This window comes from Gobius niger (genome assembly GCF_951799975.1).
Source record: "Gobius niger genome assembly, chromosome: 9".
Classification (NCBI taxonomy): Eukaryota; Metazoa; Chordata; class Actinopteri; order Gobiiformes; family Gobiidae; genus Gobius; species Gobius niger.
In genome coordinates, this window is record NC_136860.1 from 24,630,590 (window position 1) to 24,653,723 (window position 23,134).

Genomic DNA, 23,134 nt, shown 5'->3' on the forward strand with positions numbered 1-23,134 from the left:
ATGTTTTTGCATTTAAATTCAGCAGTCTGACCTCCTTTTTGAAACAATGCCTTTTGAATGCACATAGCCAGAAGGGTTCACATAAATTTATTATATTCTGAGCTATAATTGAGCGGAAGAATGAGTGAGCACCCAGTTGCATCATGGGGCTGTTTCCAAAGAAGAAAAATAACTTAAAAGCAACGTAACTACGCCCTTTGTGTGGGTTGTGCAGCTCAGACCCCCTTCTTTTTAACAGATGCGAGTGAATGAACTATTACTTGGGGTTGTATGCACAGAAATAGTTTGTTAACATGAGAACCTTGTCAAATGCATCTCATTGATTCCCGCCAGGATCCTGGAGGAGACTGGCATGTACGCTCACAGGCACAAGCGGGTAGGAACCCTGTCGGGCGGCATGAAGCGCAAGCTGTCAATCTCCATTGCCTTCATAGGAGGCTCCCGCCTGGTGGTGCTGGATGAACCCACCACAGGAGTCGATCCCTGCTCCAGGCGCAGCATCTGGGACATCGTTATCCAGCATAAGAAAGGTGAACCTAAAAAAAAAAAATACGCCATGGATCATTATTGCAAGTATAGGCTTAAATGAGTGCAGTACAGGGTGGCACGGTAGCACAGCGGTTAGCGCTCGTGCTTCACAGCTAGAAGGTCCAGGTTTGATTCCCACCAGGGACGGGGCCTTTCTGTGTGGAGTTTGCATGTTCTCCTCGTGCCTGCGTAGGTTTCCTCCGGGTACTCCGGTTTCCCCTACCACTAAAAACATGTACAATAGGCCAGGATGAATGTGAGTGTGTTTGTGAGTGCGCATGGATCCAAGGCTACAATCCGGTGTGGCTTGTTTACATGCATGTGACCCATGTATGTTCATTAACATGCACTGTCCTGACCAAATAAACCAATAAAACAAACACATAAATAAATGAATTAAAAGTTCTTGAATTTTCATAGTGAGATAATATATGCAACGTAACTCAGTGGTTCTTAAACTGTGGCCTCTTCAGGTGGTCCTCAAGGTACTCTGCAATAGGGCTCGACCTACGTATCGGCCAATATAGGCACCCAGAGGAATATCCGCTATCAGCTTTTGCAAATATTTCCGGTACAAAAAGTGCACCAGAAAGAGGAGGTTGTTTGTCTAGGTTTAGCTACATGTAAAAAAGTATTCAAGTTCACTGGCGCCACTTTGTTATGTGAATGCCGTGTGAAAACAAGGTGTGAATGTGCACATTTTTGTGCACACTTAATTAACCACTGAATGAGCAAACAATTGAAAACAATGTTTGCCTATAATACCTTGGGCCTTCTTGAATTCTGCTACTCAGATCAATGTTTTAAATACAACTTAAAAATGCTCACAGTTTAACCCAAAGTAAAAAGTGACAATGAGACCAAAAAACCTAAATGCTCAGAGCCAAAATGAACTTAACAGATTTATTTCTTTGTTTGGACCTTATAGTATAACAAAACCCCTGCTTGACAAAAACAACCTTGGCAGGTTAAAGATACATACGCTTGGACATGAATCTAATTTCACCTCATGTGCCACAGCAAATATTAGCAAGTCAAACTACTGAATATATAATCGCTGCAGCAAATCATTATGTTTTGGGGGTCTTTGGTAAACGGTTTCGAAAGTTGTGATGATTCTGTTTGTGCACCTCCAACTTTAAGCAGATCTCTACAGTTCATTCCTTTAATAATGTCTTTGTATGCACGTCCTGTTAGGTCGCACTATTATCATGTCCACCCACCATCTGGATGAGGCCGAGGTGCTGAGTGACCGCATTGCCTTCTTGGAAAGAGGAGGACTGAAATGCTGTGGCACACCGTACTACCTAAAAGACCAGCTTGGTCAAGGATACAAACTCACACTCACCAAGAAGGTATTTAGACATAAATAAATGCAATTTTGTGCACTATGCAGCAATTTTTTTTTTCTTACTTTGCATAACTGCTAAAATGTCTTCACTCTATAAAACCACATAATATGCAACTAGAGTGAAAGGATTTATTTTTAAGTCAGCAATAACGTTATGTTTTGCCCGGGCGACACTGTGATAGATCTTAGCATTATGCCCAGCCAGCAAATTGCACCATTTCAAACCACACAGCTACTGAGGAGCTGGAGCACCCATGTGTGAATAAATCCTATGTTTTATCTCCGCCACATTGGGCACACAATTTGTCGTAAAAGAGTGATTTGCATCAGACAGATTGAAAACTGGAAAATGGACTAAATCCGTACAACAGTGATGCTCTGCTGCTGAATACTCACTGCTGGCTCACACCCATTTGTTTTTATACAGCCTAGTAGTCATTGAAAGTTTGAAGAGGAAACAGGGTACAGAGAAAGAAATTTTACATCCAAATCTAATCACACAGATCCACTAACTCTGTTGGTTTGTATTCCTGCAAGTATTTTAATCTGTCAGGATTTGTCATTTGCATAAACTTGAGGCAGTTCTCCCAAGGCAATGTTACACACAGTGTTTTCCACTTTCCTGCTTTACAAGTCAATGTCGAGATAATTTTGGGGAGGGAGTACAAGGCTGCAGGCAGATGTTTTGCAATGGAAAGTTAAATTGTGCAATTCTGAATAACAAATGCTGTTATCTCCTAAAATATAGATGCACAATGGGGAATCTAAACAGATAGACAAAGCTGATCTAAAGGCGTTTGTCCAAGCCCATGTACCTGAGGCCAGGCTGAAGGAGGCCCAGGGCAGTGACCTGGTGTATCTGCTCCCGCCGTTCAGCTCCAACAACGCCTCCTCATACCGCTCGCTGCTCACTGCCCTCGACTCCAACCTTGACTCCCTGCAGCTCGGCTGCTACGGCATCTCTGACACCACCTTGGAAGAGGTAGGTCAACCCTGAACACTACATTACAAGGTATACTCCTCAGGAAAGGCTCTAGGAATATGATAACCTTTCTGAAAAGTTTCCCATCTTGTATCAGTAAAGACTTTAACTCAAGTATCAACAATGTTTTTTGTTTTGTTTTTTTCATAAAACTCTATTGTTTATGTATATTGTCTATTGCTTATTTGCTGACCTTTTTTGCCTGGAGTTCAAATGTGCTGTTTTACAAGTATAAAGACTGTGCTTCAAATCTCCATACAAATACCAGACCAAAAAGTGATTTGTTATCTTTTGGGATAAGTAACAAATGTACTGCAAAGGTTGCCTACTTAAAAATAAGATAATGGTGCTTGTGAATTAAACGTGTCACTTAAATGTAAATGGAGGGGATGACCCCCACCATTTTACAGTAAAAGGTTTGACAAGCCCAGATGTTCAGCGTTGTTCTGCTCTGTAGGTGTTTCTTCATTTGACACATGGCAGCACTGACGCAGCAGGAGACGAACTCCCTACAATATCAGATACAGTGTCTGATACAGAGTCCATCAACAGCTACCCAGAGTCTGAAGGAGGCAACGAAGGCGACACAGTCTGTATGTTATTTTCTTTATCACTGGATTTCATTCTGCTTTCCCAGTATAATAATAATGACTATAATGATAATGATAATGATTAAAATGATAATAATGATGATAATAATACAACCTACTTTAATTTGCCCTTCGCTTTGTTTTTGTTTTGTTTTTTGCTCTCCAGGTTTCACTGGAGCGCCGACTGCGACCGGTGTGAAGTTGGCCTGGCAGCAAATGACAGCGATCCTAATCAAGAGGTTCCACCACAGCCGCAGAGACTGGAAAGGCCTTCTCTCTCAAATCCTGCTCCCCGTTCTCTTTGTGGTGTTTGCAATGGGACTTGGCGTCATCAAGAGCGACCTCAGGCACTATCCCGAACTGGAGCTCACCCCGGCGATTTACAAAATTGGACAAAGCTATTCATTCTTCAGGTCAGTGAGACACAACACACTCAATTTGCACGGAGGTGAATTTGAAAGAACTATGATCATTGGCATGGAACAAACATGAGAGATCTTTTTACTCAACACTTTTTATAATCATTTCTAGCTAGGATTTACGCTCACATGACTTACATGATTTAAGACAAGCATGGTTTTGCACTGGGGACCAATGCGCTGTGATAGAATCTTTATTCAACCCACACACACATTTTCATCATTATTTCTGTGGCACATCAGTGTACAGCACAGTAATAGCATGATAATAGAATGTGTATAGCTTAAGTAATACAGTGCTTAAAAGAATATTTCAGGATTTTTGACATAGGGCCTCATTTGCAGTGTTATTCATCCTCATTCATCCAGTGTTAAGAGTTTAGTGGTGCTAGGCTAGTGCATATCTATGGTATCTCGTAGCCTGCATTAAAAACAGTCTGACCCAAGCACAGTGCACGTGAAATCACTTAGAACACCAGACTACCCATATAAATGTCTGTGTTGACTGATTTTTTTTTTTTTAAATATAACCATTTTGCATTTAAAAGAACTTATATTTGAGCAGCATCAGTTTCCTGGTTGGAATGTGATGTCCAGTGTTGCCACAGATGACTTGGAAAAGGTAACAAAGTTACTTTACTGATTACTTGATTTTAAAAGTAAGTAAGTTAGATTTTAAGTTACTTTATTAGTTACATTCAGCTGCGGCCGACAACATCTCCACCGTCACAGCCCACTGACAAACCCTTTTACCAACACTCAAGTGCATTTTAACGTTAACATCAACAAAGCTGACGCACACTCAGAAAAGTGACGTATTTCCATCTCTCTCCCCGACCAGTGTGTGTGTAATGTTCTCAGGCTGAAAACATGACTTACAAAAAGGAATGTATTTTTTTCCGAAGCAAAATGACAAAATAGTAACTCACAGTAATTTGGAAAAGTAACTTAAATCTGATCACTTGTTTGGAAATAGTAACGTGTTAGATTACTAGTTACTAAAAAAAGTAATCAGATTACAGTAATCTGTTACTAAGTAATTTGTTACTGGCATCACTGGTGATAGCATTATGGGATTAGCAGCAATTGTAGACTAATGGAGATTTTAAAAATATAAATCAATACTGGAGTTATTGTTCACACTAAAACCCTTGGCCACCACAGTGTGTTAGATGTATTTACCAGCAGTAACTCAGCAGCTAACGGAGTTGTTCCACAGCTATTTTCTCACCTTTTTATGCTGTTTTAGCTACTGTTAGTCAATGGAAATGTATGCTAACAGCTGCAAAAATGGCGGATCTCCATGGTAACTCGAACTCTATAGTTTGTCTACCTGCTTTACTACACGTGGAAATCACAAAGGAGCTTTCTACAAATCAAATATGGCAACATATAGAGGACTACCCAATGATTTTGAAGAGGTTTTTAATGCAGGCTGCGAGTTACCATAGATATGCGCTAGCCTAGCACTAGCCTAGCACCACCAAACTCTTCAGATATAAGGACTGCATGAATTTTAAAAAGTAAAGAAATCTCCAGAAATCAACAACACTCTGGATAACTAGGAAATGAGGCCCTTTGTAACAATCCTGAAATATCCCTTTAAGCTTTGTTTTATTTACTGGTGATATGATTAACCCAAACCCTAACACATTTTCTAAGTCGCTTTTTGTTTTTTTATTTTCTATTTTAGACGTTCTAACTTTTCCCTGAATAGAGTTTGTAATTGTAAAAACTCTAAGTGTGTCCCTTGAGCCCCGGTAAATGGATGTATTTTTCTGCTTTTATGAGGGTCTTGCTTGCATGCTGCTTTGGGTTGCAATGTTTGGCCTTCTCCAAAATTACACTCTCCGTCCCGAGGGAGATGGCAAACCCCAAAGATCAAACAGTTTTCAAACAGTTTAATCATGAAGGTGATTACTGCACCACAGCTGTCTGATTCTGATGAAACTTTAATGAAGGCCTGATGCATCTCGATTTGCCCGGTGGGTTCGGAGCACGCGGCTGTAGTTTGTTGAAGGGCAGACAACCCTTAAGGAGAAGGAGAAACAGCCAGTAAGAGTTAGGAGATGATTGTGATGAGGACGGCCCAGGAGCGAGATCAAAGACGCTGAAATTAGGAGCGTCAGGAGGTTGTGAGATGTCTTCATTCTTAAGATGCGCAGTGCATGATCAAGGACAAATTTAGCAAAACAGAGAAAGCGGCACGGCTAATTTGTATGAGAAAGGAACCGTTATTTTCTCTCTAGACTACTATTAAGCCACGTTTGGGCAAAAATGTGTTCAAACCACAGAGTTAAAAAATACAAGGTTTATTTTCCAAAAGTTAAGTTAAGTTCCAGTTTTTCTTTTCCCCCATTTTAAATAGAAATATAGACTATGCTCGTGTGTTGAAAAATCTGTAGCCATTTGTATTCATCGTATCAAAACAGGTCTTTAAGGGACAGTGTTATTCAAATTGTACTTTTATTAGCTTTTTACCATGTTATAATGTTGTTCCCACATGAAAAAACATACTAGGTCCAATTTACGGCAGCCATACGTTAACATGAAAAGGATCTCTGTACCTCACGTCCAGCAGCTTCTCTGTAGCACAGCTTATTCCTCCTTCAGAGCACCAAGAAGCAAAAGCAACACCAAAGCTTTACTCCTAAACAGTGAGGAGTAAAGCTGTGAGGAGACGGAGGCTAGAGACAGTGACAATTTGCACGCCTGCCAACGTGGAAGCAATGCCATCTTTGAATAAGCCATTTTGAATCAATATAGCATTTTCTATCCAACTAAATTGAAGGTGATGTGCTTGAAATTAATACTATTTACCTGTAAAAAGCAGAATAACCCAGCTTTAAAAAATACTAAATCAGGACCACAGCAAGCAGTCCCCCTTTTCAGAGAACATTCACACACAGTTACTCATATTCAGCTCTTTGTTGCTTTGTATTTGCAGTAACCCGAACTCTAGCAAGCTGGCGGACGCCATGGTGTCTTTCCCTGGCCTTGACAATGCCTGTCTTCAGAAATCCAATGACCAGTAAGTATCCACCAAACAGCGGCATACTTGTATCATCTCCACACCTCTCTCTGAGGGCATTTTAGACTATTTATTTTATTCACCACTATTTTGCCCCATCAGCCCTATCTCTTTATTCCTCATCCTTACATGTGTATTGAACCCCCACAGCAAAGCATCATTGGTATTCCTTTAACAGCTTGTGTAGGTAAGGGAGATTTCCCCGTCTTACCCGACTCAAATCAATGTTGGCACTCAGGAAGCAGACCTTGGGGTGTTTTGAAATACTCATTTCTACCAAAACCAAAGGAAAATATGAGCAGGATAAAAACGGGATTTGCTGCGAAGATCTCACGATGTTTTTTTTTATTTTTTATCAGGGCTCCACCAATATTGAAAGGAAGGAGCAGTGTAAGAGGTTTTAGCCATTATTTGGAATAGCTTAAAACTTCTCTGAATATTGCTGTATTTTATATTTAGTAAATGATATATCCCACATAGTTTGGACATACTCACTTTCCTTTGTATCATCAACAAGCTAATCCTAAGTAATTATATTTTGGGTTGCACTTTACTTTACAATCTAAGTAATAGGAAGTTGAATGGGGGTAACGAGGGTAACGATGTTGCTGTTTACACCATATTACCACGCTATTACTGCGCTGTTAAATGAAGTCTTTTTTTCTCGTAGGGTCTGCACTCGAAGCACAGGAGCTTGGACCGCCGTGAATGGCACTAAAAAGTTCAGCACCTGTAAATGTGTCCACGAGACGGAGGTAAGATTGAGGCACTTGACTTTGTGTGCCTCTGCTGTAGCATCTGTGTTTGCATTTTAATGTGCCCGTCCGCCGCCGTTTTTATTGTGTCGTAAGTTGCTGTCGTCTCTCCACTCCAGACTTGTGGCGCGAGAGGTTACATCCCTCCTCATAAGCAGATCCCATCGTCTCAGATTGTTTACAACGTAACCGACCTTAACGTGGAGAACTACCTGGTGGCCACAGCAGACGACTACATCAGGAACAGGTGATCAACACGTTTTATTGCATAGTTATATTGAATTTCATTGCTTATAAAGGAATTTACAAATCGCCCCGACAACAGATCCTATTTAGTTTACACTTAATTTGACCTTGAAAACTCGTAAACGCTGGTTTAAGGCCTAGGCAAGAGACTGGATTTCTTGGACATGATTGATATCTTTCAGAGCATTATCTGCAACGATTTATGCTTTTTGACTATGTGTATTTGTTATTGGTTTTAGGTATGGCGGCTATGATTTCGGCTTGCCACTTCCACAAAACCTAAAAATGGATGTGAAAACTGTGCCCCAAAATCGCACTCTATCTAAGGTGAATTTAATGACCTGTTTTGTTTTTCTATGTCATGATCATATGTTGCGTTATACTGACAATTCAGCTCTTGCACTTTTTGTTTTGTTCATGCAACTTGACATTGATTTGGTTACTGTTTTCTTGGATGCAGGTTTGGTTCAATCCTGAGGGCCATCACACGATGCCAGCATACTTGAGCAGCATGAACAACTTTATCCTACGCTCCAATCTACCTGCAGACAAAGATCCAAGTCAATACGGTATGTTTACCAAAGAATAAAACTAGAGATGCACCGATCCAGCTTTTTTGCTACCAATACGATACCAATACTGGGTTTCTTAAAAGTGTCTTTCTTTGAGTGAACAAATTGAATTGACTGTTTTCTCCATTTTAAGATCAATAAAGTCAGATTAAATATCAATTATATCTATTCATAAACTCTTGGATAAACATTTAACAAGGATGACTTTTCTACACTAATTATCCTTGGGTATATTATGACAGGCTTTATGTTACATTAATTAATATAAACAACTCAGGTTATGCGATCAGATCATTACAAATATGTTACATCAGTTATTTCTTAAACTAAAATACAAACACTTGGCTTCAGCAGTAGCCGATTTTATTTTATTAGGCTACTTTAGGTTCTATCACTGATTAGCATGCTCCCGCTAGCTTCAGCATACGGATGTTCACCACAGCATTTTGTGCAGTATTTAAAAATACATTAGCGGAGCGTAAAACTAAACTCAGCGATTTAATTCCTAGGTTCTGTGATTATTTAAAATGATACAGCATACCCATATTCACTGAGATTTAGGTGATAAAAGTTATGTTTTTAAGGCTTTGAGAGCCACACTGGTATCGATCCATCGCAAATTTGTAGCTGATATTGTATTTTTTGTAGTATCGGCTCCAATGCATCTCTATATAAAACACTATCTAATACAAATAAGCCCAAGATAATGTTTATTTGGTGCACGCAAAGTTTATTCTCTCTTGTTTAAATGCTAATCAGCATAGCAGAATTTGCGTGGAGTAAATAGTCAGTGTTTAGGATACAGAGGACAGTTCTTTAATACTGCCTTCGTATTTGCAAGAGATTGGCCTAATAAAAGCTGATGCAGTTGCGGGAGTAGTTGTTGACTGAATCCTAAGCATGTTTACTCACGGTTCACTTCACTGCTTTAAAGCCAGGGGGTGCTGTGCGTCCTCCGAGCCCGTCTCTATGCACGGAGAATACTGATGTATGCTTATCTCTGGGGAGTGTTGCTAAAGAGAATGAGGCTGGCCCACGTTTTCAGTACAGTTTCAGCTCTGTGTATCACCCTGACCATCTGCCTTTAGGCATTTAGCACACACATACACAGACTCACACACTGACATACCGGCTAAAATAAATAGCCACTGCATGAAAATAGTTGATGCTAACAAGTGCTTCAGGGCGGGGTGTAAAAAAATTATTTGTATGTTACCTCTGAACTTTCCAGAGGGACTTGAAAAACGGGGGTGGAGGTCCAGCGAGATAATGTTTTTGTGGCTGTGGTTTATCTTTACTCCCTTTAACGTGGAGTATGTAGAAGCCTCCTATGGGATCCTTTCTTTTTTGCTCTCTGTGTACAAACTGCGTTACCTGCCCACTGCTACAAAGGCTTCTGTGCCAATGTTTTTTATTGAAAATAATGCGACTCAAGGGATTTTCAGTTTGTTTAATTAGTGGCTATTCAAAAAGTTACTTAGACAAAAATAACACTTATATTCTTGGAGAATTGAATCTTGTGTCATCATAACATCCAAAAGCAAGCATAGTAGTTTTTAAGGTTATAAGGATATTATGGTATTTAATGTTATGAGCATCATGGTGGCACAGCAGTTAGAAATCTCGCCTCACACCACCTGGAGTTGCATGCTTTATTTGTGTCTATGTGGGCTGTTTTCCCCATACACCCTCTAAATCATGCACAGAAGGCTAATATCTCCAGGTAGGTACTCCTTAGCTCAAGTTCTGGAGATGGTTCCTGGCCAGCTCCTGACAATGAGCATTATTTCTCGCTGGCCTACATTTGACATAAACATAGAAATAAATGTGATTGGGTTAGAGTTTCTTCATAGTTCCTAATAGTCTAAATGACATTACCTCACACGCGTGTAGGAGTTAGCATGTAGTGTTATAAATTGCTTTATATTTAGGTACACCCAATAATCTATGCTACATGGCGGTTTCAAATCATCAAATAGATTTCCAGCTATTGATTAAACCTATTTCTCTGTGAGGCATCAGTTTCACTGAAATAACATTGAGTTGTGAGTCTGTTCAGAGCTGCTAGCCGTGGGTGATCTCACACAGAGAGCAGAAACATGCAGGGTAGCTAAGCATCGCCAGGACCCTGGATGTGAGCAGAAATGATAAAGAAAATTCAATTTCCTTTGTGTGCACTGGCAAATGAAATCATCTTGTTCTTTATTTTTCAATTGACTGTGTCCCGGGCTAAAAGAGCATCATTGCTCATTTGGTTTGTCTGTTGAAAAATTACCTGCTTACTTTCTTTCCAGCTAAACACTGTGTTTTTGTTACAGCCATTTCTGTTTCCAGTCATCCCTATTTTGGACGACCAGATGATGAAGATTCAATGTAAGTATAATCTATTTATTAACTGTAGCAACAATAAACATCTCTGTGTTTACAATGCTTTCCAAACAGAGCAGGCCGTATCACCAAAGTCAAAATACTTCAAGGGCTGAGCATTATTTACCCCAAATCTGACACGCCCAATGGATCTTTCTGAGCTCACACTATTGATTAGTTTCTCAATAATGCGTGTTTGTCCTGAAGGTGGCAGGGCGCTAGATTGATTGCACCCAACTTCCTACAATTAGATTCAAATATACTGAAACAGGCTAAACGTCGGCACTGATATATTTTGGGTGTATATTATGCATAAAAATATCACAGTCAGACATAGTAACGTATTATGAAGTTATGAAATGTGTTATATTTAATCTGTTCTGTTTAGAATGCAAACTTTGTTAAGTGCATGCCCCCCACAAATACACTAGCACTACTGTCCTTGGTTGCCATTGTACATAGTTAATATATTCACAAATGTTTGCTATTCTGGTGCAATGTTGTGTTTACCCTGCAATTGCGCTACATCCTCTTTTCTCTGGTGGCATTGTGCTTTCTAGTTAATGTATCGATCTGGCTGCTGCTAAATCTATAGTTTGCTTATTGCTGTAAATCTCACAATGTGGTAGCTATGCCCCGGAGACTTGAGGTATTGTGGCTAAAAGCTTCCTCAGTACCTGCGTTGTCTGCTATCCTTTGCAGTCGCTCTCTAATGCCCACCACATGTCTGTGCTTTTCCTACCTTCGCGCTAAACCCGAGCATTAATGCATTTTACTTTGCAGGCCTCCTCAATGACAGGAAGCCATTCGCATTGTAAATGTTGTACACAAGCTGCTTGTTATTTGGAGGCCAGGATGCAATGATGAATTGAAGTCTGACTCTTTGTCTGGGCTCCCCCAATGGACTGTGTTTTGTAAGCCTAGCAGCTCACTACAGGCTTACCCACCACACAAGGAAAATCCGGTGTGAATGTTGTCTCTCTGTATGAGCTAAAGGCAATTATCTAGTAAAAGCTGGGGTAAATGCTACTCTTATGGCCCTGCTACATAATTATTAATGAAATTCTGTTTATTGCGATCCACATGAATAGTTCAAATGGGTTGGATCTCAGCAGGGGGTGAAATCATATACAGTAGCTATAGCTGGTTGAAATGTTTTAAAACATTTTATTGCATTTAATTGCCTCATCTAGTGAATCAGCTGTACACTGTAAAAAACACAAGAATTATAAAGAGGCATACACATTTTCCCGAAAAGTTTTAAATGGATTTCGAACATCATTAAACAGGAAAAACTATAAAAAGCATCACCGACATTATATGAATCGATGAAGAGACTGGGGCATTTTCTCCAACTTTAAGAGCAAGCGGCTTATTAAAAATGTAGCAGCTTGTATCACAAATTGGACATGGCAGGTGAAAAGGGAGTGGACCCTAATTGCGTGTCCCTTGTGTTTACAATAATTTCTTCAGCTGTACATCTAAAACTTTCATCTTGTTTCCTCACAGCGTCCAAGGGATGCTCCAGATCATGGTGGCTCTGTGTATCCTGGCAGGCTACTCCATCACCATGGCGAGCTTTGCCATCTACGAGGTCAGCGAATACCACAGCGGCTCCAAGAGGCTGCAGCACATCGCCGGCATCAGTGAGCCGTTCTACTGGATTGTAAACTTCTTCTACGACATGGTAATATGTCTTTATGTGTCATTTTGGTTCTGGTCTATTTTATGTAGCGCTATTTTTCTCTTCAGTTATAGTTTCATACATGTTATTTTGCGAAGTAATATGTGTGACAATAGAGTAAAGAAAGTGCTTTATTCAATTACCGGTATTTAGCGGAAAGCAATATCTTTTGTCATTTTAATTAGCTTTATCATAAAACAGCAGATATCTGCTAAAAGATATTTTTCCCTAGCGTCTTCATTGTGCCCTTTTCTTTTGACAGGTCATGTATCTGATCCCTGTGGCTCTGACAGTGGGGGTAATTGCAGCCTTCCAAGTACCAGCATTTACAGATCGGCAAAATCTGGGAGCTGTTGCCATGCTTCTGGTTCTTTTTGGGTACGTTTTGCATCAATAAACTGTTATGGAGTTGGTTGCTAAATACAATATATTTTTGTAGTTATGTATAGAATCACACAGATTGATGTAACCATGACTACTAACAACTAAGTAACTTGTTTACCTTGATAAATCCTTTTCGTAGTCCCGCTGGGGGTAATACAAGTGTTAATGGGATGATTGCGGGGTCTTTCATCTCCCCCTGGTGTCTGTGGCCAAAAAAACACACTTGCAACTTTCCCTGCCTCCGTGTTGGAAGCGCAATACACACTAATGGAATCACGAAGAAGAAGCTAACAGGCTAGCGGGCAAAGCTAACTACAGGCTAGCGCCACTTTAGCAGTGTTTACAGCCAAGTTTGGATGAAAAAAATTATCTACATTGTGTAATTGGGCTGTGGCACAATGTACAATATCCCTCTCTCCATTTGTCTTTTCTGTCAGCGTAGTATGTACTCTCACGTACAATTATTGAGTAAAAAAGTGCAACATGCTACGACACCTGCAGTGGCGCTTATGGCCTTTTGGAGGCATGAGTTACTTAGTTCTGCTTTAACTATATGACAGTACAGTGATGAGAAGCAGTGAGAAGGTCCCTGGTCTCCTTATGTCTAAGTGATTCTAGTAACAAATGAATTTGGATTGTTTAATGCTGTAAAAGAGAAAAACAAGGAAGACTGAGCATAACACAACTGTAAAGACACCTTTTTTCCTTAATATTTATAATAGCGCTGAAAAAAGATGTTATCCCAATCTCTATTCTTTGGTGCTGCTACTTTGGTGCCTGTCCTGAGCCCTACGTTTTTGCAGGCCAACTCAGCACTCTGCCTCTCATCTATCAGACAGATGTCTCTTTCCCGAGCAGTGAATAATCACAGCGCTCCATCTGCCAGCGAGCACCCACCTGGTCCGGTTTGCGGGCCCCTCACTTCTGTCTCCTGTCGTAGCTTGGCACCCACTGTCTGCCTACCAAGCGCCTTTTTTTTTTTGGCCCTGCCACCTCGATGCTTTGTCTTTGTCGGGCTTTGTTTGTGTTTGTGGTTCATGTGTGGTTTCTCCCGACGCCTCCTCGCTTCTCTTTTAACTCGCTCCCCCTTTTGTGTCTTATCCTTTCTGTCGGCCTGACCCGCGCACCCCAATCAAGCGAACAAGTCGATTATGTGAAAGAAACAGACATAAAAACAAAAAAAGGAAAAAAAGGATGTTCTGCCACCAAGGGAATCGAGGCAGAAGTAATTTATCTTCATCTCTCACTGAATGTTTACCCTCCGCCTTGTGGTATTCTTCAGGATTTTGCCTTTCCTCTGTACTGTATAGTGCCTATTTTCATCAGCTTCTGTGTAGCATATGCATCAAAGTGGCCTATTTTCAAACAAGGCAGTGTAATTTATTTTTGTTTACAAAATGCAACACAGTAAATCAGTGAGGGGTACGTGAAAGTGTATGCTGTTTTTACAATTTCATCTTCAAAATATGCCGCTCTTTCTCCTGTAGGTTTTCTACCTTTCCCTGGATGTACCTCTTGTCCAGCGTGTTTAAAGATGCAGAGATTGCCTTCATCACCTTCGTGTGCATCAACCTCTTCCTCAGTGTCAACACCATCATACCAACATCCATCCTCTACTTCATGAAGCAGATCACATATCAAAATACGGAGGTTTGAAATATTTTAGTGCATTTACTTATTGTTTGGTACGCTTGTTGGATTCTGAATGCAAGTGACACAGATTAAATTCAATGCATTTCAGCCCATGTTGAAGAGAATATGCTAACTAGTTTGGCCAATCTTTGAACTGAAGCCACAGCGCTGCTCCTCTTTAGAAGTTTCCTTTTTTTCAGAGCATGCTGTGTGAAACCTAGTAATGGTGTTGTGTACACTTTGAAACTTTTTCCAGTTCTTTTTATTTCACCCCCTCTGGATCAGAGTCAGAACATCAACAGGGGTGTCTTTAGCTTTCCTCAGGTCTCAGTGCCTTTCAGCAATTGTCAGCATTTTTTTGAATTTCTAGCATTTTGCCGAGTGTGCCCAAAAAGTGACCAGAGACTTTATTTCTGGTGTATTTTGTTCATGATCAAAAACACACTGCATATTTCTCAACCATGCATTTCCCTGTCTGTGTTGCTCTGTCTAAAGCTGTTTTGTTTTTCCTCCCGCAGAGCCTTCAGACAATCTTTGACAGGCTGAGCCACGCATTCCTAATCTTCCCTCAGTTCAACTTTGGTAATGGGCTTTTGGCGTTAGCGCGAACGAACCTTGAAGTGCAGATCCTGAGTGGTTATGGTATTGACGCCTACAAGGACCCCTTCTCCGGTGATGCCCTGGGCTGGATGATGATCTCCTCCTTCATACAAGGAGTGGTGTTCTTCTCGCTGCGCCTGCTGTGGAACAAGTACATCGTACGCAAAGTCAGGTCAGTGTTAGCAAATGATTTACAATGCCTTTAATATTTCTTTACCTTTCATCTACATATTAACATTTATTATGACCATAAAAATGATGGCCAGATTTAAATGATCAAATGTGGGATAATTTGCTCATTCATTCATGCTAATCCTGAACACCATCTATTATTGAAGTCTGATCAGGAGATGTCAGCTGGAACATAAATGATGGATTATTTATGGCAGAACTTAAAAGATCCCTGTTTTATATCTTCTTTTAGATAAAATACACCTTTCAAGATGCATGTGCTTATAGTTTAATGCTATTGTGTTTCCAGCCGCCTGATTCTGAGACGAAAGCCAGTACATGTTGTACCTAATGTGGATGAGGATGAGGATGTGGCTGCTGAGCACCTGCGGGTGTCCAGTGGGGCAGCGAGCTCAGATGTGCTGCAAGTGAACCAGCTAACAAAGGTCTATCAACACCTCAACAAGAAGGTCCCCGCTGTGAAGAAGCTGTCTCTGGGCGTTCCTGCTGGAGAAGTGAGAAAACAAAGCACTACACAGACACACTCAGTTTATTGTTTTTACAAAGTGCAGACCACATTGACGGAAAAACAAAACCATAAACCCCTATGTTTATTTCAAATAGTTGTACATATTTACTCTTTGTAACTAAAAACTCTCTGTCCTCAGTGCTTTGGTCTTCTGGGAGTGAACGGTGCTGGAAAAACAACCACCTTCAAGATGTTGACTGGAGATGTGAGCCCCACTGATGGCACAGCCCAGATCAGAGACAGAAATGGGTAATGTCTATTTGCAAATATATTTATGCTAGTCTAATGGCACACAGCATGCTATCTGACTCACAGTTTGTTGACAGGATCACACATAAACACATTCTGGTAAATGCGTGATGATAACTTGAAACAAGCATGCATTATTGTTGTGAATAGCATCCTTGCGGGCCTTATTTAAATCAATCAACTGTGCTTGAACGCCTATGGTTACCACGGTACACTAAATCTCGCATGCCCATAGGAACATTCTATATGTTCATCCATGTACAGTACATGTTCATTGTAATCTTAGATAATCTTTATGTTTTCTCCCCAGACGCCTGGTGGACATAATGGAGTGTCGTAACCAAGGAATTAACATTGGATATTGTCCTCAAGAGGACGCCCTGGATGATCTCCTCACTGGAGAGGAGCACTTGTACTTTTATGCTCGCCTCCATGGCATTTCAAAGAGAGATATACCCGGGGTAAGGCTGGGACTGTGTGCCATGTTTCAAAAACCCAGTGACAGCACCATCTACCAAATGACACCAGATCAGATAGGAATTCAAAAGTGCACTTCCACGGCAGGACTAGTGCCTGCTAATGCTCCGGTGAATAGTGAATGGAGGCGGGTGTGTGAAGTGTTGAATGATGTGCACAGAAAGCTGTAAACTGTCTCAAAATATAAAAATTCCTCTCTTGTCATCTAGTGCACTCCAAACTCCAGCATCAAGCTGATGCCGTGCATTTTGGCATCAACAAATTTAAATTTAAACGATTTGTTGTTGATGAGGGGATCTCATTTGACATGTCACTTCAGCCCCATTCATCCCATTCATCATCCTGAGAACTAATCAATCTTGTTTCTTTGGTGATTACCGAGGGTGCCTTTCATTCTTTCTTTCTGGTTCAGCCATCATCAGTGAGATTCACGTCACTGTGATATAGCTTCACAGCTGTCTCTGATTTATCAAAGTAATTGTGTTCAAGGCCATACATACATGGTATAGTTTTTTAAGAAATTACAGTCATGAAATCATCCATGCACACAGTATCTTGGTCTGTCTTCATGAGCAGTACCACATCAGTCGTAATAGCTTTGTGTCTCAACCGCAAACACAGACAACGATGGTCATAATGGCCCACGCCTGCATCAGGCTAATTCTCAAAGATGGTGGCACATACTGTATATGGTGACACTCTTAGGTAGCCTCACACCGACAATTTCCAAGCTACAGATAATGGGGCAGGGACTAATGGGGTCATTTCATATGAACGGGGTTTCGTCAGACGTAATGAAGCGTTGCATCAAAGCCAGGTGAAAGCAAGGGCTTTTATTACCGAAAGTGCAAAACATCATATTTTGATCTGTGTCTGTCAAATATATATTCAATTGCCGGCTGTGATCCCTCATAGATATCAACAAAGCCTTCATGCTGTAGTTTTGCCTGTTACGGTAATAGTAAACCAGCTCAAGAATGTAAAATGTATGGACGATCTCGTATCTGCTGAATAGCAAGGTCCATTAATCACAGCTTTACAGATGTCAACTGATTCCAAAATTATGCCATTATTTTTTAAACGATTGCACACTTTTGGGAAAGTTATGTAATAAATCAGTTAGACATGAATTAAATACTTGCTTAACGTAAATTGTTAGAACTTTTTAAAATTACCCCCAGTGACACTCGTTGTGGGTCTAGAAAGTCCTGCAAATAAAGCCACTTTGCGTAACATCTACACAATGGAGATGTTACTGCTTTGCTTTTGTTACAGGAAGCCAAACAGGAGGCTTAAATACACCAGGTCCTCTTCCAAATGCTTTAGATTCAGAAGCCCACTGTAAAATGACCAGCTCGTGTCTTGCTGAGCATTAGGAGCGTATTTAGTATCTCTTGTATGCTTACATAAGTATTATGATTTTGCGAACACTTACTTGCTCTTGTGACGTAGCAGCATATACCCTCAAATTTTCTGCAGAGTGGATTTAGATAATTGGACATCAACATTTAGACGGGTACACTCACAGCATCCTACCCAATAGTACAACAACTTCTGTCATGCAGAAAACAGGATTCCTTGATTGAATATTTGCTTGTTTTTGTTTGTAGGTGGTGAACTATCTACTGAGGAGGGTAGAACTCAACCCCTATCGAGACACCATCGCCGATCGTTACAGCTGTGGCACAAGGAGGAAACTCTCTACTGCTCTGGCTCTTGTTGGTCACCCACAAATCCTGCTGCTGGTATGTGTACACTTAAATTCCCAATATTAGCTTGTGTACAAGCATATACCAATGTAATGACTACAGCCACTGATTAGCCCTTAAGTGCAATAATGAAATAAGGAAAATACAGTGAGTGGATTCTTCTACGCAAATAATTGACTCTGTACTTATACAAAAATGTTGTAGGGGAGCAACATAAGCATTATAAGGATACATATAAGTAATAGTGGTAACAGTAGATACTGTACCATTCATTTTACTTATTTACTACAACGCTATGCGTCATATCTTATTTTCCAAACGTGCTGGACCTCGCTCTCTTCTCAAACATTTTCTGACTCGTTTCTCCTTCATGTGTTTGCACAGGATGAACCCAGCTCTGGGATGGACCCACGAACCAAGCGTCAACTGTGGAAGATCATCACTGAAGAAGTGAAGGGGAAATGTGCCGTGGTCCTCACCTCACACAGGTTAGAAGCACAGGACCAGGCATTAGACAGGTCTTAAAGTGGACATATTATCATGGGGCTTAAAAATTGTTATTATTACGTTGTATAAGAATTAAATAGTAACAATGAAATACAGGCACTAGAGCTGGCCAAGACTTTGACTGGGGCTCCTCCTTTTGGCAGCTGTAAGAATAATATATTAAAAAACAAACTTTCAATTCTGATTCACAGGGTAGTTTACATCTTCAGCACAGCGTGATAAACACCTAGAGCACAAAACGGCTCAGAATCAATATAATGTTGGATTAATAATAATAATAATAATACATTTTATTTGGCGCATTTCTAAGTACTCAAGGTCGCCCCATAACATAGAAACATATTAAAAGTATAATGCACGAACATTAAAGAACAATAAACAAGACAATGTAAGGTTTAGGCAGATGAATTATCCAGGCAAACATAAATAAAACATGAACAATTAAACGTCAGCAGGAGGTGATGATTAGCTGCGTGGGTGTCCCCTGTCCTTAGACAGGGCGAGGAAAAACTCAAAAACCCAGAAGGGAAAAGACCAACCTCGGGGAGAACCACAGAAGGAGAGATCCACTCTCATGGACAAACAGGCTATAGAGACCCACGGCGAATGTGTCCCTCAGTAGAGGGGCCAAGACCGCTGAACGTCTAGTTCTTGTTGGCGCTTCATTTCTTCTTTTCCAGTCCCTGTAGGCGGAATCCTCCGTTCCTCCGTGGACAGAATTCTGGGGTTTAATGATGTGGAGGACAGATTTGGGTTTTAACAATGAAGCAATTGTTTCAGAAAGTTATTGGATGAGGTGGCCCAATGATGTTGTCTTTTGTGTTGTAATTTTCAGACTGGTCTAAAACTCGATTTTTTTTTCCAACACAAACAGCACTACACGCACTACAATAAATCTTATCCTTTTACCACGAACCAAAAAACAAAGGTACACTATAAAATGTGCTTACAGTGCCTCACTCACACCGGGACATAAACATGAAACCAATAGGTTAATCTTGAAAATGTACTCACATGTTTCAGTGAGACTTTCAGAATCTCTTCAAGGAAGTTGAACACCACACACTTTTGGGTATTTTTACATCAGTCAATAATTGCAATCTGAAGTTTTGTTTCAATCATAAGTTCTCTTTGCTCACTTTTTTACACGCTGCATAGATAATTAGTGCAGTATGAACCCCTCGGTGACCTCTGCCCTCTCTTTGTCTGTGTGTCTCAGCATGGAGGAGTGCGAGGCGTTGTGTGGTCGTCTTGCCATCATGGTGAAGGGTCAGTTCCGATGCCTGGGCTCCCTGCAGCACATTAAGAACAGGTTAGTGACCCCTCCTCATTCTTCCGTCCAGCCATTACCGCCTCTGCTTCCCTGCGTCTCCATCTTTCTAACCTTCTCCGGCCTGTGTCTGCACTCTTTTGTGCTAAACAATGATCTATTTTTCAAGGAAAAAGAGTGCAACACATACACACACCCCTCCCCTCAAGACTGTACTTTGTTAAAAAAAAATGTATTTCCCTTCAGGTTCGGCAGTGGGTTCACTGTAAAAATGTACATGACCAAAGCCTCCTCTGATGCAGACGCTATCACTCAGTTCATGCAGAGCCGATTCCCCAGCACTTTTCTCAAGGTGAGCTATAATAACTCTTTTATGTGCTAAGGATTATTCATGGTTCTCAAGTGATGCACAACTGGGGACGTTGCCATAGCAATTTATAAACAATACCAAAAATATTCCATTCAAAATATTGTTTTTTTGCACAGTGTAAGGTCTTGAAAAGATAACAGGAAACATAGCAGGAGAACATAGCAGCATGTGTTTGGAACGCATGAATAGTAGAGAGATTTGTAACAATCCAATCCATAAACTGTCTTTTATTAAATCACGCTTATTATTATCTTTAATGTCTCTTCTCTGTGCTGTTCGTTATAATCAGGAGCAACACTCGGCTATGGTGGAGTACCATGTGCCCGTTGCACCAGGCGGAGTGGCAGACATCTTTGGGCAGCTCGAGTCCAGCAAAGAACACCTGGAGATTCAGCATTTCTCCGTGAGCCAGACGACACTGGACGAGGTGAGCAGACATAAACAGGAAGGCCAATGGAGCAGCAGTGTGCAGTTTTGTATGCATTTGGCTGCTGGGAGAAAACTGGAAATTGGGACATGAGATGAGACAGGACAAGGGAAAGCGGGGACAGACGAAAGCTGTGTGGGAGTGAAAAAAAAAAAAAAAAAAACAGAGTTGAAAAAGTTGAAAAGAGACGAAGAGGAGCTGACAGGGGATATGCCTGAGGGAGAATAAATTGAATATGAGTTAGAGAGAATCCATGAGCCTTATATGCAGCCACTGCTCATATTCTTCAACCAGTCAGCCCTCTGGCTCTCTGGGAACAGGGCGTACAGCGAACAGATGACCCAGCGGGGAGTCAGCTGCAGCAGATACTTTAGATTAACCAGATTACAGCGATTAATTTAAAGAGTTTTATTAGTCAAAAGGAGTAGATTCACTTGATTCAAAGCGAACATTTTGCTATGAAACAGGTACCTATTCAAGCCTCAATCTACTGAGCAAAATGCAATCTTTGAATACAAGCGATCACGATGTCATTAGTCCGGGGGCTATCGTAGGCAATTTAATGTTTTAAATAAATAATGATAGTTCTGTGATAGGCAGCTGTTTGCCCATCATTCACCAAAACGGCACGGTAGCGCAGCGGTTACCGCCTCCGCTTCACAGCTAGAAGGACCTGGGTTCGATTCCCACCAGGACGGGGCCTTTCTGTGTGGAGTTTGCATGTTCTCCCCGTGTCTGCGTAGGTTTCCTCCGGGTACTCCGGTTTCCCCTACCACTAAAAACATGTGCAATAGGTGAATCCTCCAGCCAGGTGATTCTGACCATCAGCCTGGCTCCACATCTGGAGATGGGACCCCGGGCGCGGCACTGCCGTCGACCACTGCTCCTTACGGGTTGCCCCAGCGGCATCGAAGGATGGGTTAAATGCAGAGGACAAATTTCCCTACGGGGACAATAAAGTATACAAACAAACAAACAAAACAAACAAAAACAACCAATCTAAAATTGCTGAAGTAAACAGCAACAGCGATTGCTTGTATTAGGGCCGCATGATATGAGGGAAAAAATTATGATATTTGATAATTGAAATATTTTACTAAACCATTTAAACACATTAGGCTTACCATAAAATGTAAAGAAAAACTTGTTTTGTCATCAAATTGTGTAATAACAAATCTCAGTTAGTTGGAAAAGCTTTGTGATTTAGTGATATGTTGTTGCTTCTTGTGATATTGATATGGTGTTACCTTTTGCCAAATTATAATGATATAGTTATTGTGCAGCCCTACTTTGAATAAAAGGAATTCAGCACATTTTTACCTGTTGGACTTTATAATGATCTGCCTAAACAATTTGATATTATACATTTTGAAATTTAAACCTTAGTTGAACAAAATGTTGCACTGGTCATTCACAGGTCTTCATCAACTTTGCCTTGGATACAATTGGGATGGAAACTGTACCAATTGAAGATGAGTTTGATGACGACAGCTCCCTGAATGACGTTGAAGCCGAGAATGAAGCCTAGAGTCCTGCCTTGCCAATGTATGCAATGTATCCCATGTATACTTAAATTCATTTGTAACATATACCTCTAATTATGAGCTCTGTTAGAGGTTTTTTCATCAAGGCAAAATGTTATATATATTTTATTTCTTAGTCCAGCAAATGAAGTACATACTGTATGCAAGTTATTTTACAACAATACAAACATCTCATATATAACATTTAACTTTGTTTATTGAAGATGTTTTCCTGAATGATGGATACTTGATACGATATCTGAGCACAAGCATTATTTTTCTAATGCACATTTCTGTTGTAATTTATTTTGGTATGTGATATTAAACTACACACATACACGTTCTCCATGCAGATATTTACCTTACTTATATCTCATTTTTATCAATGAAGGAATTCTCCGTTGTGCACCTTCTCCTTTAAATCGAATCCTAAACTTAGTGTTGTAATTCATTATTCTACTGTCCTATCAATGTGTACTTGCCTATTTTTATAATCCTAATAAAGCAATTATTTCTAAAGCAGCTCTTGTTTCTCTTTTCTGTGACATACACACACACACTGGTGTAATAATTTGTTACAAATGGAAGGGAAAGAAAGAAAGAAAGAAAGAAAGAAAGAAAGAAAGAAAGAAAGAAAGAAAGAAAGAAAGAAAGAAAGAAAGAAATAGTACATATGTTAGTGTTTTTGTTTTGTTAGCTAAAGTAATGAAAGTATCAAGCCTAAATCACTATTATTGTGTCAAACAAATATATATATGAGA

At 40.4% G+C, this 23,134-nt stretch overlaps 1 protein-coding gene across 1 annotated transcript; it reads left to right on the forward strand.

The window, feature by feature from the left end:
* Positions 1 to 143: 143 nt before the first annotated feature.
* Positions 144 to 22,476, forward strand: abca12 (ATP-binding cassette, sub-family A (ABC1), member 12; the record flags this gene model as incomplete). The annotated part of the gene is made up of 25 exons (XM_079562678.1): positions 144 to 184; positions 334 to 530; positions 1,726 to 1,883; positions 2,628 to 2,861; positions 3,319 to 3,454; positions 3,618 to 3,864; positions 6,818 to 6,901; positions 7,572 to 7,656; positions 7,776 to 7,903; positions 8,142 to 8,229; positions 8,363 to 8,471; positions 10,793 to 10,847; positions 12,351 to 12,528; positions 12,788 to 12,903; positions 14,397 to 14,559; positions 15,060 to 15,313; positions 15,623 to 15,827; positions 15,981 to 16,090; positions 16,401 to 16,551; positions 18,178 to 18,312; positions 18,661 to 18,764; positions 20,003 to 20,095; positions 20,300 to 20,405; positions 20,713 to 20,850; positions 22,268 to 22,476. 25 exons carry the CDS (start codon positions 144 to 146, stop codon positions 22,376 to 22,378), a joined length of 3,426 nt encoding a protein of 1,141 aa, XP_079418804.1. The 3' UTR covers positions 22,379 to 22,476.
* Between the last annotated feature and the right edge of the window lie 658 nt (positions 22,477 to 23,134).